The 18,823-nt window shown below is 42.8% G+C and overlaps 1 protein-coding gene across 3 annotated transcripts; it reads right to left on the reverse strand.

Annotated features, from left to right (window-relative positions):
• Positions 1-1,099: 1,099 nt before the first annotated feature.
• rfx4 (regulatory factor X, 4) lies at positions 1,100-16,514 on the reverse strand (the record flags this gene model as incomplete). 3 transcript variants are annotated; one of them, XM_083666901.1, is made up of 18 exons in its annotated part: positions 1,100-1,372; positions 3,338-3,476; positions 3,650-3,815; positions 4,105-4,257; positions 5,174-5,293; positions 6,370-6,487; positions 7,081-7,175; positions 7,895-8,039; positions 8,154-8,212; positions 8,382-8,482; positions 8,754-8,917; positions 9,178-9,255; positions 9,872-10,085; positions 10,284-10,345; positions 11,713-11,836; positions 13,036-13,096; positions 13,512-13,598; positions 16,472-16,514. In XM_083666901.1, the coding sequence occupies 18 exons, from the start codon at positions 16,512-16,514 to the stop codon at positions 1,100-1,102; spliced, it is 2,202 nt and encodes a 733-aa protein (XP_083523027.1). The 3 variants fall into 3 exon arrangements, with proteins under 3 accessions (XP_083523027.1, XP_083523026.1, XP_083523025.1); XM_083666900.1 differs by having other exon boundaries at positions 4,105-4,266; XM_083666899.1 differs by having other exon boundaries at positions 3,650-3,804; positions 4,073-4,266.
• Between the last annotated feature and the right edge of the window lie 2,309 nt (positions 16,515-18,823).

Genomic DNA, 18,823 nt, shown 5'->3' on the forward strand with positions numbered 1-18,823 from the left:
CCCATAGGGTAATAGGTCCACAGTAGCTTTGAGTGCTTTATAAAACACACAAACCTAGGTTAATGTTTATATTACTAACCATACAAAAAAAGAAAAGAAAAATACCAATACCAAACAGCAAACATAACAAAAAGGAACACCATGTTACAAAGTTACAGAGAATACATCTATAGTATGTCCTCCCACAAATACAGCAAACAAGCTTGTGACAAAGTACACAAATATTCTTGCTGAGGAAGTGAGGCACAGCACTCAATTATTACAAAAGGAACCTATCCATGTGAAAAGAACATATCCAAATTGATGACAAACTGGTAAGAGCTCTCCACATGTCTGGTTTGTATCAGCCATGTACCTCGCTTCCTTGACGTCATTGTTTCTGGCTGCACTGTATGCCACTGGGCCCCAGTGGAAGCATTAAGGCAACACATCATAATCCTGCAACATGCTGGAGGTCATCTGCAGGATAGCGTCTGAGAAGCACGCACTGAGCAAACAGGCAATGATATTAAAGTGTTGACCAGGACGTCAGTACAATCGTGAAGAGATTGTAGTGACGTCAACCACAGTCCACAAGGTCAACAGAGTTCCTTCAGCTGCGCACATTAGTGGATGAGCGGATGGAGTGATAAGTGTTTGTTTACATAGGAAGTCGACAGAAACAGAGAACCTCTGGCAGGGACTGTGTTTAAAAGGCACAACTTGGCAGTCGCACAGCACATTTCCACTATGATTCTTTTGACTGCCTCTGTTTCTAATAGACCCGAAAAATTGCATGGTCATTTCTTTTGCAAACAACAAAAAGCTCAACAGATTAGTCCCCTCAACAAACTACACCACAATCATTTACTGAATTTGTGATGTTCAGATACAGTAGTCTTGAGCTTCAGTTGTCAGTGCTGCTGCCTGTAGTTCCAGTAACCCACTGTTGATTCTCTCTACCCCATCTTCTCACTCCTTCACACTGATATTCTTGATTAGGTGCCTCTGGTCGAGTTCGGGGAAGGAAAGGGTGAGGTTTGCATCCATAGGGCTTGGCAGGCTGGCTGCATGTGCAGGGCTGTCCAGGGGGAGCTCCTCTGGGGGTTGAATAGGGAGGCTACTTAGCCCACCCAGTGGTGGCCTCTCCATTGATGTAGGCGAAGCCCGGAAAGTGTTGTGAATGTTCATACTCTGAGTTCCTGCGAGGGGCCAGTGGGGAGTACATGTCTCCAGAGGAGGCGTAGCGGGAGGAGTGCATAGGGGGGCTGGTGTAACAGCTGTTGGCTGGAGAGACGTCTGGCCACCGGGGGGCAACGGGCGTCGGGTGCAGCCGAGGAGTGCCACCCATCAAGCAGGGCTCCATTCGAGACATCTGGCTGTTGAGTGGGTACTGCCAAATCGAAGAGAATACTGTGTGTTAGCATGATGTTGAGTTTAACAGTGTATCATGTTATGTGTCATATCATAATGTACATTCTGTGTACGGCAAATAGAGCCTCGCCATTTCTGTAACAAACTGGAACGAATAAAACATACTTGTGTCATTACTGGTTTATTGGTTTAAAACAGTTTATCCATACTGTGAGCACACCAAACTGTTTAGGTTATGTTGTGGACACTGGAAGACTGGCTTGCGGGTAATACAGTATTTTTGTTGCCCAGGGTGACTGACCACTAACAACACGGACCAAATCAGCTTCACTTAAAAAATATTTTCAACTGTTTGGGGAATCCAACAAAGTGTTCCGCTCGTGGCATCTTCTTCCCTTCGTCTTGAGAGACCCTCTCAGACAAAGCACACACATTGTGCCCGATTTAAGTTCAGAGCAGGGCGAAAAAAGTGGAAGTAAAAGTCTTCCCCCTATTTCACTAAATATAAACAGACAACAGTCGATTCTATTATGAGGGATCGTGGCACGGAAAAAGACCGTCATCACGGGTCAGAGAGCAGGACGGGTGGCTCAGCGACCTCTTGTTCGTGCGCAGAAAAGAGACCATTGAATAACAATATTTTAATAAACGCCCCCCTTCCCCTGGTCTATGGCTACTGGCTCAGGCTGATGAAGAGACTATTGAGTGGTGGGAAGGGGAGGCACAGAGCAGGGCCCCCTCTGGGCCCCGGCCAGGCCACCTTTCACTGTCTGCTTCCGTTGCGTGGAAAGGCGGATTCAGGGCTTCAATGTGGCAGTTTCAGAAACACTGAGACTGCTGAGGCCCAGCTGATCTCCTCCTACTACAAAGACACGGGAGGCTGGAGGGCCCTTGACAGGAAATTACCATCAGAAGGGTCAACTCACACCACTCACTCACGATGGCTAACAGTGTATGAGCCCTACTAGCAACACTACACAGCTGCGCCCTCCTCCTTCTCCTTATGCCCTGCCTGCCTTACTCATCCTCTTGGATTCTTTCGTCTATCTTTTCACACTAACTCTTGCAACTTATTTTTTTCTGACGACCCTCTTGCTCATTCTCTAGCTGCTTTCTCTCTCTTTCGCTCTCTTTCTCTGTTTTTCTCTAGTATTGATGCTAGAGTCTACCACACAGTTCTCTCTCTTTCTCTCCACAGAGCATGCCACATTGTTGGCACCAAAGCTGCATTTTGCATACTAATGAGCAAGCTCTCCTTTAACTTCCTGTCCGTATTAACATTCCTCTCTGATTTACTGCCTGTGTAAAATTCAACCTTACAAAAGCAAGTATGGAATTTACGCTGTGACTACATCCACACTGAGCATAAACAAACAACCACGCCCACTATTATTGGGCTGTGAATAAACATGAGAGGTAGGTCATTATCGTGACGCAGTGAATTAAAAAAAATAACATTAAGATATTTACATCGTGACTTATGATACATGCCTGATATTTCAGTGACTCTAGAAACTCTATAATGACCTGCCAGTTGATCAGTACTTCAGTGCTTCATCAAATAACAATACACTTCACATTTGTTCTACTTTTCAACAGTCTCTTTGTTGTGGGTTGTGATACACAGCGGTTTACTCCTTTACTGCTCTGACGTCAAAAGAAATACCAGAGAGTTTACACAAGGCACCAGACCAAGAACAATCATTGTCACCAACAAAGCCTTGTAGGTGTGGTGCATTCAGTGAAACAAAACAATAATGCTGTTGACTTTGTGATGACGCTGTAACCATAATCAGACTAGCAAAAGTTGAACAAAAGGGTCTACACATTTTGAGTAAAAATAAAGCTAATCTAAATGAACATTTTTTTTGGATGACGATACTATGTACAGTAATAGATTGATCTATAGCGACATCATGCACTGTTAATTGATCTCCAGGTGAACTGTAGGTGCTGAAACCCAGTACCTGAGTTTGGTACTGACCTGTGCAGAGGTGCGATGGTAGGTGGGGTAGGGGAGGGGTGCTGGGATGCCAGGCTCATGGGCCAGACTGGGGTACTGACTCTGGATGGAGTGAGGGTGCTGGTTTGTGTAGCTGCCATAGTTGTAGCTACCAGTGTACCTGGTGAAAGCACACAACACAGGTCAATATGCAGTACTTAAAGGGATAGTTCACCCAAACTGAAATTGTGCAACAAAGGTTGTTTATCCAGCTTTGAATGGTAAATCAGACGATCATCATAATCATACCAATACACTGAAGAAGTTGATCATAATCATAATCCCCATGCTTACCCATGCTCATCCCTGTGGGCGTAGACTGGCAGCCGAGGGGCAGAGGACGGAGGGGGTACGGGGGCACCAGTGCGCATGCATGGCAGCTGCTGTCCACCCTCTGGAGTGGTGCCACCTGACGTTGTCACTGTGTACGTAAGGGACCAGGTATATGACTGAACAGCTCCTGGCACACACATACACACAGGGACAAAGGGATTGGCAAAGAGGAATCTACATGCCGTGACCCTTATAAAAATCCATTATATAACCACAGCTTACTACAAGAACTACATACAGATCTAATAAACCATTTGACTTCAGATCAAAAACAGAAAAAGGAAACATAACATTTCAGTTTTGTACCTTTATTGGGTTGTCATTGTACATGTAGCTGATATTGCTTAGTATAGAGCTTTATCCAAGTGACCCTCCCCACCTTACAGACTCCCTCCCCACACTTGATGCTGTCTCACCTGTGGTGGCTGTGACTCCTGTGTACTCCGGGGACTGGGCTGCTGTGGGGGAATTCGCGGCTGGAACCCCCACTGACTGGACAGACTTTGCCGGGGAGTATGGTCCCGGGGACGTGGGAGTGGGTGTGGTCTCTGTCACCATCATCTCCTCCTCTGTCTCAGCTAGAATGAGAGGGTCAGGGGTAAACACCACCAGTGAGTCCTGTGTGTACGGATTGCTCATCTACTGTCAATGATGTCAACATTTTGCTGTCTGTTTTGTCTTGACATGCAGTTGTGCTTCCAGTTATAGCAGCAGCAGTAGTAGTGGATGTGGCTGTTACAGTGGTAGTAGGCCTAGTTGTGGTAGAGGGAGAAGGAGTAGCAGGATTGCTGGATAAGTAAAGGTAGAAGGAGAAGAGGCAGCAGTGCAGTACCAGTGGAACTACTGTAGCAGTCTTCTTCACGTGTAGCAGTGTATAACAGTTACAGTAGTAGTAGCAGTAGTAGTAGTAGTAGTAGTAGTCGTAGTTGTAGTCATAGTCATAGTTGTAGTAGCATAGTAGTAGTGGTAGTAGTAGTAGTAGTAGTATAGTAGTAGTAGTATAGTAGTAGTAGTAGTAGTAGTAGTAGTATTAGTAGTAGTAGTCGTAGTAGTCGTATAGTAGTAGTAGTAATAGTAGTAGTAGTAGTAGTAGTAGTAGTAGTAGTAGTAGTAGTAGTAGTCGTAGTCGTAGTCGTAGTAGTAGTAGTAGTAGTATTAGTAGTAGTTGTAGTAGTCGTAGCAGTAGTAGTAGTACTAGTAGTAGTAGTAGTAGTAGTAGTAGTAGTAGTAGTAGTAGTTGTAGTCGTAGTCGTAGTCATAGTTGTAGTAGTAGTAGTAGTACTAGTCGTAGTAGTATAGTAGTCGTAGTCGTAGTCATAGTCATAGTCGTAGTAGTATAGTAGTCATAGTCATAGTCGTAGTCATAGTTGTAGTAGCATAGTAGTAGTGGTAGTAGTAGTAGTAGTAGTATAGTAGTAGTAGTAGTAGTAGTAGTAGTAGTAGTAGTAGTATAGTTTCCTCTAGAAATGGCGAGTGGTGTCTGACCTGTGCTCCCCTCTGCCTTCATGGCTCTCATGAGCTCATTGGCCCTCTCCTGGCAGTGTAGGGACTCCAGCAGGTACAGCACGTAGTCATCAAACATCAGATGGATCAGGTGGAAGGAGCCTACAGAGATAAGGAAGGGAATGAGAACTTTTGCAAATATTCCTCTTTTACAGACTGTAGATGCATGATTAACTCAAAAACGCATGGATGCCAATTGTGGATTAGACCCACAGTGTGAGGGATGCAGGCTTTTGGAAGTGTGAAGCAGAAACCAACTAATAGAAATAGCACTAACAGATATCGTCCAATTGATCAATTAAGAGGTCAAACATATAAGACAAGCTTAAATGAAGTCCCTAAAAACATATGACAGATTTAATCATACCAACACACTCAACACACAGGCAGTATAAATAGAATGACTGGGCGGTGATTGTCAATAAAAAAGGCAGGGTTGTTTCCTGGTACAAAGTCTCAGCCACATATATGATGGTCGACCCCTGGGTCGTATGGGAGATGAGACTGCTTGGGAGGGAGCGTGACACAATCATGACATTGTGCTGGTCACTCCAGCCACCGTGCGCATAATAAACACCGGCGGCTATTCAGGGAAGAGAGCGCAATACTGCCTGGTCATAAAATGGAAAGACAGGCAAACACATTGGGAAGGGGGGGTTGCCATTGTTAATTAGCTGTTTTCGCACAGAGAGCTGCTTTATCAAAACACTGCAACCAGCTGTGTCTTTGATATTCACAGACAGGGCTAAAGGGGTGAGGAGGGGGAAGGGAAGCTATTTCTTTTTTTTTTTTTACAACCCCTATCTCTCAGTCCCTTGGTCATGCACGGCTAGCTAGTATAGTAAAGGCTAGGGGGCCAAGGCTGCCATCTTACCCCTCACTCCCTCCATCTCTTACGTTGAGTTAGAAAATCGGAGGTGAATTCTCTGGCAACTTCCGAAGCTCAATTTTCCAAAACCAAGGCATTAAATAGATCCTAAGGGTCCTTTGAATGTATATGGCAATACATGTGTTAGGGAATTGAGACCCTGGATAAACCAGAACTACAGACAGGGACTAAGGAACTTTTATCAACACTTGCTACACCAGCACGAGCACCACTCCAAATAGGCACCACCCCCCCAAAATGTTTTGGTAGACAGATGCCATAATACCATGATAGACACACAGACACTCACCGAAGCTGGGTGCGCTGTGGAGGGTCATATCCCGGATGACTCTCGTCCCAAAGCATGACCACATCAGCAGGAACTGTTGGGCCACCTTCTTCAGGCACCCGGGCCTCTTCCCTGCCACCTAAAGGGGACATTTCCATGAGAAAAGAGGGGGAAGGGTAGGGTTGTGGGGGAAAGAATTAACCCCCGGGTCCGTATTGGGGCTTAACCCTCAGAAACGAAAAAACATGTCAACAAGTCAACTATTTAATTTGCCCCTGGGGACACGCCTTCCCATTGAACTATTGTCTGGGGAATCCGGGATGTTACCGGGGAAACCAAATTTTACAAGCCCATATCTGGCACATAATGGCTGCAAATGGGAGCCTTGAAGACATCATTAACTAGGAGGATTGCAGTGTAAGTGCCTCTGCGTCAGCAAGACATGGAGACATGGGTGGAATTCACATGCAGGTTCCTCTATTTTAGGAGCCATTATCAGACCTGATTTGCTGTACAAATACTTAAATAATTTCTAAAGACATTCACAGTCCATACTCTTTCTTTGTGAATAACATATTAATATATATAACATATTAAATTAATATAATATCTAAGTAATATAATAAAAGCTGGCAATAATAATAATAATAATAATTATTATTATTATTATTATTATTATTATTATTATTATTATTAATGGTAAATTAGGAGCAAATTCTGTTCTCTACTAACCTTTACTACGCAGCGGTCCACCATTGAGTCCAGCCACTCGATGTATGCCTCTATGGGAGACTGCTCCTCCAGCAGGCGATCAAACTCCTGATACACTGAGAGAAGAGGGAGGGAGAGGGACAACATCTGCATTTAGCCACAGTTTATAAACACATCACTCAGGGAACGTGTATATTTTGTACATCACTCAGGGCAGAAAAATCCCATATACTGACCACACAGAGGAGAGAGTAAGCTATGTCTAGGTTGAAAGATAACGTTGAAAAATAGTATCATTTGTATAGTACCAAAACTAGCATTACCATCACCAGCACAATTTCTCTTCACCTAATAAAATAGATTCAGAGTGGAAGTTGAAATGGCCTCTTTATGCAACAACGCCAGTCAACCTGTGACCTCTGACCCTATCAGGGCAATTTCTGGGGCTTGACTTTGAAATGAATTTGAGATGCTCCACAGGGTGTTTTCAGAGGAGAGTGAACTTGTTTAACCTTTCAATCTCCATCATTAAAGCTTGACTTTCCTGGTTGTGGGAATGATTGTGCAATGGTTGACATCTACGATATTTGCAGGAATGTGGGACTGAAGTCCCTAACACTGTACAATCAAGTGTATAGGAAAACAATAGGGTTGTTTAGGACTTAAATACAAGGCTTTTTTTTCAGAAAAAAAGTGTGTGGTGTGTATGTTTGTGTGTGTGTGTGTGTGTGTGTGTGTGTGTGTGTGTGTGTGTGTGTGTGTGTGTGTGTGTGCGTGCGTGCGTGCATGTGTCTGTCTGTCTGTCTGTCCTTGAACCTGTTAACCATCGACTTACAGTGGCTGATGAGCCGTCTGTGGTCCTCTCGCATGTCCTCCATGGTGTAAAGTGTCTGCTTGGCGATGCTATTCAGGTCGACATTCCTCCAGTCCTCCAGCATCTGAAAAGTGATGTCAGCGCTGTGGATCACCGTCCGGGAGGCCTGCAGACAGATGCATCAACAACAGCACATCATATCACACTGCACTGCATATATCCTTGTCAGTCATATTCCTCCATGTGGATTTTTTTATTCAATTCACACGGTGGTAGGTACCTGACATAGATGGTTTAAAGATGTTTGCCGCTTTAGAATCTGAGAAAATCTTCTAGATACTGTGGGCATAAGGGAGAGAAAATATGACCTGTTATCCTCGAAATCAATTGACTTTGCCTATCATGAACACTTCACTAAAATCACAGTCCATTCTATTTATTCTCAATGTATATCATTATAACAAGAGCATAGAAGGTAACATTTGTATCCTATAATGCAGACACCTACATTCAAACTTGATATTCCTCAGGTTTTCGGGCAGGTCGTGAAGTGCTACTCTAAGCCACTCATCCAGCTGTTTGGCAAATTTTCGGATCACCTGTGTCAAACTGGATGGATAGGGTGATGTGCAAAAATTAAATGTTAATCCAACCCACCCTAATTCATTTGACAAAAAATGCTTTTAATAAGACCCAGTTCGTGGTATCTCTAATAGATAACAACTGTCTGTTTCATGGTGTTAATATTGAGGTGGACGAGCACAAGTTTGCATCATTTTCCTATGGTCCCTTTGGTCTATAGTGGCTACTATTGGGTAGTGATTAGTGATGGCTGCCTCTATGTGAGGAGCCCTGCGCAGTGGAGAGGAGACACACTCACCTATCAGGCAGTGCTTGGAGGACAGTGGGCATCAACACCCCAGAGATGGCCTTGTAGAGGATGGAGTCACAGACACCCACAATGTTAACCACGGTGGCGGAGCCCAGGACAGGGAGCATGTGGGGCGGCATGCCCTGCCAGAAGTGCAGCAGGAAGCTTTGGACCTGGAGACACACCAGAGATGGGAGTGTCATCATTACAAAGCAAAGTAGAAGACAAGGAAAGATACTCCACAAATGTTTCACTCAACACTTTGTTTTTTCTCAGATGGAATTAATATTAAATAAATTCTAAAGAAAATGTATTCCGGTACTTTGAAAACCCAAGAACATTTACTGTAAATACTGTAAATATTTGTATTTAACAAAAATGAATGAGACTTCGGATAATTTTTCATAGTTTGGAAAATGAAGGAGCAACTTGCCTCATCAAAGTTGGCCCGTATTACTGTGTCCAGTATCCTCTGACAATGTGTTCTGTACATCATGATGAAGGTAGACACCTGTGGATGAGATTAGACAATACTGATTATAAATACACAGCTGTATCATAGTCAATGTTTGCACACATTACAACTTTTCAGGAATATTTTATTGTGATGATGTACAAGACCACAATTCTGCTTCAATTATACTCTCGACCTGTCCAACGAAACGGAACATACAGTACCTGTACAACACACTGTGTATAGCTGGTGCTTTGTATTGATAAAAGGCACTAAAGCAGCTAGTGATACGAAAAAAACAAGAAAATAAATCTTTTAAGAAGCATGTGCACCAATAAATACCTGTTGCAGGTCTCCACCAAAACTATGTTATATAAAACAGGCTTTAGAGATCAACAACACACAAACTATTTAAAATCATGGCCTCCTTTTCAAAGGTGGACAGCTAGTGCCTGTCCTTTGTCCATTGCTGGATCTTATTATCTCCCTGAAAGATTAAGAGTTAGTGAGGAGCCAGCATATAAATCCTCAAGGTCCTTCTCTAAACCCGAGCACAGTGAAGGTCCCGGGCCAGATGAAAAGGGAAGAGCCAGAGGGGGCGAAGGGGATGGTTGGATGGGAGGGAGAGGGGAGAGGGGGGCTATGTGGCTGGAGTTTTTAGAGTCCTGTTTACCTTGTCCTCTGGCAGACTGGCGGGCAGATTTAGGTCTTTGACATTTGGAAATTCTGGCAAGAGCGTCCCCAGTTTGGAGCGTGGTGAATACGCCACTGTCTGCTTCGTGACCTCCTTCTTCCCTGTCTCGTTCACCCATGCCGCCCCTTTTTTGGAGTACATCACGTCGTAGTACTGAGAGCTCTCCTTCACCGCGATGCCATAGTAGTGGTACCTGGGTGGGGTGGATAGTTTTTGGTTAAAGGCGGGTTGAGGCTATTCTCCTTCTCATTCTTATTGTTGGAATGTATTTTGTCAGTCCTCTTCCTTTTTTCATTCATGACAAAACGAATCAAAAACTATGTCAAACTAAATTAGAGTTTATGCTGCCATGATATTTTGGTCAGAAAAGTGGAGCACAGCATTGACTTACTTTGACTGGCCCCTCGTGCCAAGTCTTCTTGTGGTCAGTTGTGGGAACTGTTGTCTGATAATCTGTTCAAATTACAGGATAAACATGTATCAGTGGATTTTCCTTTGTGAGATTTAGTGCTTGATGACAATGGTATTATCATTCTAGAGTAGAGAATTGTGTATACAATAAGCAGTCTATCTGATTGCTTATTGTATACACTATATATAATTGTGTATACAATAAGCAATCAAATAGACTAAAACGACAAACAGACACAGTAAAATGACAGACAACAAAAACAGGTCATAACTTCCTAAACAAGGGATTAGCATTCCCTTCCCATAATATCCTTAACCATGTACAGCTCATGTATGACAGTATAAACCCAGACTGAGCAGCTAATGAAGAGAGGGTTTTGTTGGGACAGTATCAGCTTAATAAGGTCCATTAGATGGGAAGAGCAGGAACATTCCCAGAGCCTTAGCCCCGAGGAGGTCTCCACTTGCTGTGGGAGAAAAAGGCTTTGGGAGCGATCCATTTTTGACACGTTCAGGGGTATTATTTTTTCATATTAAAAACCGTTCCAAAAATCTCTCTCTCTCTCCCTTTTCTTCTTCCTCCCCTCTCTCTCTCTCTCTCTCTCTCTCTATCTCTCTTTCTGTCCATGAGATTGGCTCCTTGGTCCAACTCCCGTTGCCGAAACTTTAGCAAACAGTGGAGCTCTCCATTGTGTGGGATGAAAAAAGAGGCCAAGCTGTGAAGTTTCTGTCAGGCCCCGCTTGATAAATGAGCAGACAGGGAGGCAGCCCGGGCCCTCTCTAGTTTTTTTGTCCCGAATCAATGAAGCCTTCCTAAAGGACACCCCACACTGCTCCAGCCACTGATCTAACATTCCGCAACATCTCACCCTTCCAAATTTCCTTTAATTACACATTAATCCAGGCCCCTTCTCTTTTTCAATATCCTCCGACAGGAGCTCCGGAGGGGCGGGGGTGGGGTGAGGAGGGGGCTGGGGGCTGGGGGCTGGGGGCCGGGGGCCGGGGTATTGGGGGTGGCTGGGAGTAGGTGGGTTTGAGGGGCTTCTCTGGGTTGTGGGAACACAGGCAAGCATGTCTTCTCTGTCTTTATGTTATCCCTCCAGCGGTTTTCACAGGGACCCGTCAACAGGCTGCTGTTCCTCAATAACCTCTGGTGGATATTTCTTTCTTAGTGTACCATAAGAAGCGATGAAACTGATCTATATCTATATTCAGTATGCATACTATTTAAATGCAAAACTTTTTCATTTTCAAGTATGAACAAGATACTGTAGATAAGCAGAAACATGCTGCATCAAAAGGATGGTTACTTTTGGGCAGTAAGCGAAATTATATCACACAAAATAATTTGGATTGCATCAAACAGTCACTCCATCTAGTCAGTTGTTCGGTCGAGTGTTGCGCCCTACCTTTCCAAAGCTGGCAGCGTTGACGGGCTGTGTGTCATGCTTTTCACAGAAGTCCAGGTAATGCATGTAGAGGGCACTACGGGGGATACACACCCCTTCCGCAATCTCGTAGTTCTCCTCCAGCCTGTAGGCGAAAACCAGCCCTATCAATCCCACAAAATGAACTGCTTTCTGATCCCCAAGACATCTCTGGACTGGTATCCCATTCACCCATCCCACTCTCTATAATAATTAGAATAGCATTGGAACAACACATCAGCTCATCCACACAGGTGCAAACTTATATCTGTCATACAAACGTCTCAAAGAAAAATATGGGACAACAGTCTAAAGAGTGAGAAGCTTGGAAATGCCCGAAAATGTTCAACTGTTATGAGGTTGAGATAGATGAGTTAGACAATATACAAGGGAATTAACAGAATAGATGTAGGTCATACAGTACAGTAAAATGTTGTCTGTCTGATAATGCATGATACTGTATTTCTCATAATCATCATGCAGGCTACAGTAAGTGAAACATGTGCATGTTTATGTTGCCTATAAACTTTAAGCGACATCTAGTCACACAGTCTCTCATCTGGTTCTTTTCCCTTTCATGCACCAGATTAGTTCTAAAATAAAAATATGTATTTGCTAAAATACAAATATTTTCTCAATAAAAACAACCAGAGGAATCCTGAAATCTTTTGCTCTAAGATACCTCCTTCAGTCATCAAACCAAAACAAAGAGGGATATTTACTAAATGAGATAAAATGGGAACTTCCAAATCTATTGAAGTGGTAATGCGTAGCCTAATCCCTGGGGACAAAATGTACAACATTCCTCTAACATCCTCATGAATCCAGAACATCTATCTGGATCTGCATCTGTGTCTCGAATGTCAGACATGTCTATCTGTACAGAAATGTGTACGTCTGACAGATCTACACAAACCGGCCTTGGTCACAGTGGCATGAAAATGACAGATAAACACTTTATATCAAATGTCTTTCCCTTCTGAAAATAAGAGGCACTACAGTATATTAGGAAAACAAGCCTTTTAAATACTAAACTCTCCCTTCCTCTGTTTTCTGTTTAAAATCATGCCTTGATGAAAGTTGTTACCAGTAAATGAGGAAATGCATTTGTAAACTTCAAAGTTCTATCAAGTAACTAAAAGAAAAATACAAATGAGTAAGTTCATGGAAAAAATAGAATTATGAAATGTCTCCACAATTTCAGCTTTGAGATTCCAGATCACAAAAAAACACAAAGCATGAAAACTCAAGAAACTAAAGAACATGAAAACGTAGGCGAAAGACATAACTAAACCAAACACTCACCATTGTAGCGTAGCCGGTGTTGAATGTGGTTTAGAGGCTCTGTTGTTTTCCTTCTCCTCATCTTTTACAAACAAAAAGGCATGTGTCAACTTCACTACTTCAAATATCACATCTATTAGAAAACTAGAATATAAACAATATACAAAATCATTGCTTTTTCAGCAAAATCATTGCTTTTTTATACAACAATAGGAATTATGATTAATGTCAATTAGCAGATCAGAAGGGACATGTATTGATATTACTTTTTTTAAATTTTTATTAAAGGGTGCTCTCACAAATTTCTATCGTACAACTGTGCTTTGTGCATAATTCGACACCACACCCACTTCTAGGTCGAGAATAGCCCCTTAGATCTGTACATTGAATACATAATCTCAGTTCAGGTCTGACAATACAGTAGATTATTTGAACAAATATCTATCTGTAGGAGGTCTGTATGAATACTAAATGATTACACCGGCACTCATGCTTACTTTCGTCATTGGACATATTCCCCAGGGACGTGTGACTACAATACCGCTTGCTCTCGCTCTCATTGAGGCATCTTTCAATCCAGCTCTCTAAAAGAAAAGCCCACAGGTCAGAAAAAAACCTCTGGGAGTTAACACAAGTATATCTGTTTTTAATAGCCTAAAGGAAGCACAGATTAAGTGTTGACTAAAGGAGGCCTATAGTTAAGAGCTGATCTAGTGCATGGTGACATCAGAATGTGGCAACAGGTGGCTGGTGGTCACACACTAAGTTGATTGTATACCTTTGTAAATATCACTAATCATTGCCGTAACACGTTATGTTCTATGTTCTGAATTAGAAAATCATTGCTTTGTAATTTTGAGGTAAAAGTCTTCAGTGTTTTTGTTGTTACACAGGGACAGTGGAACAGGTACTGATTATATTTCCATGTGTAATTACAGAAATGCTCAACTCTTACTATGTAATTACAAAGCAAATACAAAATGACTACATAACAAAAAGATTGTTCCTGCGTAATTACATTATTATTACACAGGTATAGAGCCACTTAATGTAAAGTGTCACCAGATATTTTGTATTATTTACTCAATATAATCAATGGGATGGTAGATGTTTGGATGTGGTTTACATAGAGGAAACAGGCCTACATCATGCATAGAATCAAATTTAGGTTGGTCAATGATTTATCTAAAAAGCCTATGGGGCTATTAACTTCACTTAAATTGCACCACGGATTATTCTAGGCCTACTTGTAAAGTATTTTGTTAGTATTTTGCCAAATTGGAAATTCACAAGTAGGCTAGTAGTCCATAGACTATAGTATCTATATAGGCAGTGCAAAGCTAGTTGCATAGATATCACTGCCTACACAGGCTACAGCCATACACTCTTTTGCGTCACTAATGTGACAGGGTATTCTACAACAATCGATTGTGTAGGCCTTGGCGCAGCTGTGCTTCTATTTGAAATGTTTTCACCAAAACGGCAGGAATCCACCATTGTTCTTTGGGGGACTACAAGCGCACACACTCGCCCAATTGAGCCTGCGCGCATTGCAAGACCAGCCTCGCGACACAGAGGCCTTTGTCCCATTCTAATTTCTACTTAGAAATAGCTCAACTGGTGTCCTTTCTTGGGGCAGAAACACTTATAATATTTCTCGTAGTCGTGTAGATCCTGTTTCCCGCACGGGCCATGACAACAATCACCATAGCAGCAGTTGCCAGAATTGACTGTTGGCAAGGCAACCGGTTCCGTCCCATCAGAAGGGGTTACAGAAGGGGTCAGAGAAATTGAAAAGTTTAGGAACTCAGAACTTTCAGTGGATAAATGAATATTCGACACCTTATGGTAGAGTGGCACGTGCGGTTAGAATAGAATAGTACCACTCTATACAGCATGAAATAATGAATGTAATCATATGCTTAATCTGTTATCCACACCGTTCTTCACAATTATAATAGGGCCTAGTCTATTTATTCAATGATGTGTTCCTCTTAGCCTATTCACTAAGGTTTAATTGTAAGACAGGAACATTCTGAAAGCCATGAGTTGAGAATTCACCTTGATTGTAAATGAAAATCAAGTTATGTGTAGGCCAATCCTCATTATCATTAGCCTATTACTGTATTCTTCTTCTTCTTCTTCTTCTTATTATTATTATTATTATTATTATTATTATTAACCCATTATTATTATTATTATTATTATTATTATTAACCCATTATTATTATTATTGTTATTGTTGTTGTTATTATTATGATTAGGCTATTATTATGGTGGTTATTGTTATCATTATTCAAATATCATCAGGGTCTATTATAATTAGAAATAGTACATTATACGAGAACTATAGGAGAATTTGAACGAAAGTGTCGTGCATACCTGTACATCTCTAAAGACGTTTTCCCAAGTTGTCGATGAAGTTAGTCCACTGAGGTGACAATAATGCTCCATTGTAGCACTGATCCTTACGTTGTAATTGTCTAATTGAATCATTTGCCATGTGCACAGATAAGGTGGGGCTCTAAATAATTGGATTAAATTCGATCAACGGGCGAAACAGATCTAGGATAATTCATTAGGCCTACACAGCTCTTTCAAGTTACTCCAATATGAGAGAGTAAATTAGGCCACCTGAAAAAGAGTGAACCGCATACTAAATATTCATCAGAATAGGCCTTCTATGAAATAGGCCTAAATTAACAATTATAGAAATTACATTTATCTAGCCTAATGTGAGCTCTCCGTAATGGATGGAAAAATATAACGCAATGTTTAGACAATATGCCTATAATAGCTGTTTTAATGAATTAAAAACGCATTTTCAATGCCGTTGCACATTTCTCACAAGCTCGTTTGGAAGAAGATATGTTAGTATAAAACATATTGTTTTACATAATCAATTCCAAACGAACTATTCCTTGCGATTGCATGCGACATATCCTGCTACGGGCGACTAAAGCGGCTTACCCAGTAAGTTGTTTACCAGGAGCAGGTGCATCACAACACGCGCGGCCGAAGTGGCATTTACATCAAGGAGATCGAAAAGTTTTTTGTTTGTTGTTGTTGACAGTAATTGTAATTTCATTAAAGCACCACAATCACGCTTATTCAACTAAGCCATAAGTAAAACGTCCTTAATGTTATTCCATAATCAAAAAGTCCCATTAAACTCATTGGAATGAGTTTTTCTTCAATCAATGACATCAGATTACAATACCACTTCTTATGACATCTAAATGAACTGCAAACAAACAACTGCCATGGTGAGTGTAGCTTAATCTCAAAGACAACCACTGTTTCAAGTAGACAAAAATCGAATTCAACAATAAATCATTCAAAGATTCTCTCTAAAATGGCTGAAAAGAAAGACTCCCAGGGGCCCAGTGGCTAGTGTTCCAGAACAGAGACCGGGTTCCCATGCATCCCGGCAAGGCTGCAGAGTTGCAGAACCAACCTGTGGAATCCATATCAGGCTCCTCCAGCAGCCCACAATGCATCCTCTTCCCATCAACGGCGCACTGGCTCCTCCAAGAAAATGGCTTTGTCTCCCCCTCCTCAGTAGGTTTCCCCTCGTCTTGCTCCTTGTTTCCGTGACCACTGCCTGTCGCAGGAGATGTTGAGGATCTGAGGTCCGCCGAGAGAGGGATGGTGTTGGTGGTGGTAGTGGTGGTGGTGAGGGGAGGTGGGGATGAGGGAGGAGGGGGGGTAGAGACTCCAGAAATCCAGCGGGGGGAAAGCCAGACCCGTCAAAATGTTTGCTGATGTTTCATGGGAAAGGGGCTGATTTTATAGGAGCCCTGATGGGGACATGTCATTGATAGGCTCGGAAGGCTGATGAATGGCTTCGAGTCAGATGGGGATGTGGCAAGGCTCACTGGAAGTCTTTTGTGGGGCTGTTTTGAATAAGAAAAGCTCCCTCCCCAAGAAAAAAAAGAGGCTTAGATCTACGCAATCCTCGCACTGTGGCCTCCCCGTCTTCCATTATAGCATTTAATACGTTTTTATACACCCCCCCCCCCCTACACACACACACAGACACACACACACACACACTCTCTCTCTCACACACACACACACACACACACACACACACACACACACACACACACACACACACACACACACACACACACACACAAGGCCCCACCGTCTTCTCCACCCCCTATTATTTAAAGTCCCAGATCCCATGAACACTTTTTGGCGCGTTTGGGAACTTTCCTGATATCTGCTTGTCCACCCATTGGCAATGGGAACTTCAACATGACTATTGGGGCAGGTTTTCAAGAGAGTCACAACAGAGCGATACTTTGGGGGGGGACTTTTTTCAAAAGTCTATATGGTATGGTGGATTTTAAAAAGTCTGAACAGCGCGGTGTAAAAAAAGTATGGACATTTGCTCAGCTACCCTCTCAAAGTTAGGCAAAATGGCACGAGTGTGAACTTTTGGGGGGATTCTCTATCCCCCCACTCTCTCTCCTTGAGGCAACCTTATTTTAGTGTGCCTCTGAGGAGAGCGCTGGCCACAAAGGGGGGAAGTAAAAGTGCAAAGCCTGAGGCTGGGAGGGCTCTGATGGAGTGCCTGTGAGCTGGAGAAGGGAAAGCTGTGATTAGAATATGAATGGAACCACGGGAGAGGGGGGGGAGAGAGGGAGAGAAGGAGAGCCGAGAAAGGGGGATTATGGCTGAATTACTCACCACCACACCATGGATGGCAGTGGAAGACTTTCTCTTCTTCAGGGCTTCCATTGCGCAGGCGTGAGGACACCGCCTCTGTCCTGTGACGATGCACACAGTGTTTTGTCACCTGGGAGCACATGTGTGGGATACTATATGGCATCAACAGGACCAGAGGTTATCCATCCATATTGTGCTCCATATTCAACAATATGAAAAATGATTTAGGCACATGTAGATACGTTTAGTCAGCACTCACTGATGAGAGAACGGCAACTGTACCTACTGTACATGCTGAACAATCAGTCAATAACCAACGACCAGCCTAATTAAGGTGCACACAACCTGACAGCATTGTCAGGATTACCCTACACAGCCACATCAGAGAATGGGTCACGCAAAGCTATGGCCCCAAATGAGGATCTAATTAATTTCAGTCAAAAAAGGAGAGAGGAGACGGGGTCTTGTCGCTCCCTCAGCGGACATCCTTTTCCCATCCTGCCACTGTCAACGCCTCATTAGACCCTCATTAGCTAGGACAGGTGCAGTCGCCCAAAAGAGCCACCCAGCCGCCCTCCCCACTCCCACCAACCCTCCATCACCACCAAACCTACTGATGTGCCCTGCTTTTGTCCAATCAAAGGGCTCCAATTCAACTTGGTGGGTGGGGGCAAGCTTTGAGCTGTGTATATGTGGCTGGTGTTAAAGCTATGGAGTGAAAGGGTAAAGGGAATGACACAAAACAGTCCCTTTTTTCTGCTGTCAGTGTATTACTATGTTGCAGTAACACTTAATCAGAGGCACAATACCTTTCGTCAGTGTTCATCCACTGAACACGTCCTCAGCACTGTCTAGCATTCAGTGTGGCGTGTCCAACACAATGTCTCCCTGTATACACTGGTGTCATCCTGTGTATCTGAAATGTAAATGGAGCAGTCCTATTATCAGTAAGGATACTTGAATAATCTTAAGTCTTATTTCTTGTCTATTTTAGTTGACTACAGTCAAAACTATGTCCAAGGTCCATTGAAACAACAGTTTAATGTAGTTAAATTCCTGCAATGGCACAAATAACTACTTTATTTAGCAGGTAATTCAAGTCCAGAAACAAAAAACACAGGATAACCTTCAG

This window comes from Argentina silus (assembly GCF_951799395.1).
Source record: "Argentina silus genome assembly, chromosome: 3".
NCBI classification, from domain to species: domain Eukaryota; kingdom Metazoa; phylum Chordata; class Actinopteri; order Argentiniformes; family Argentinidae; genus Argentina; species Argentina silus.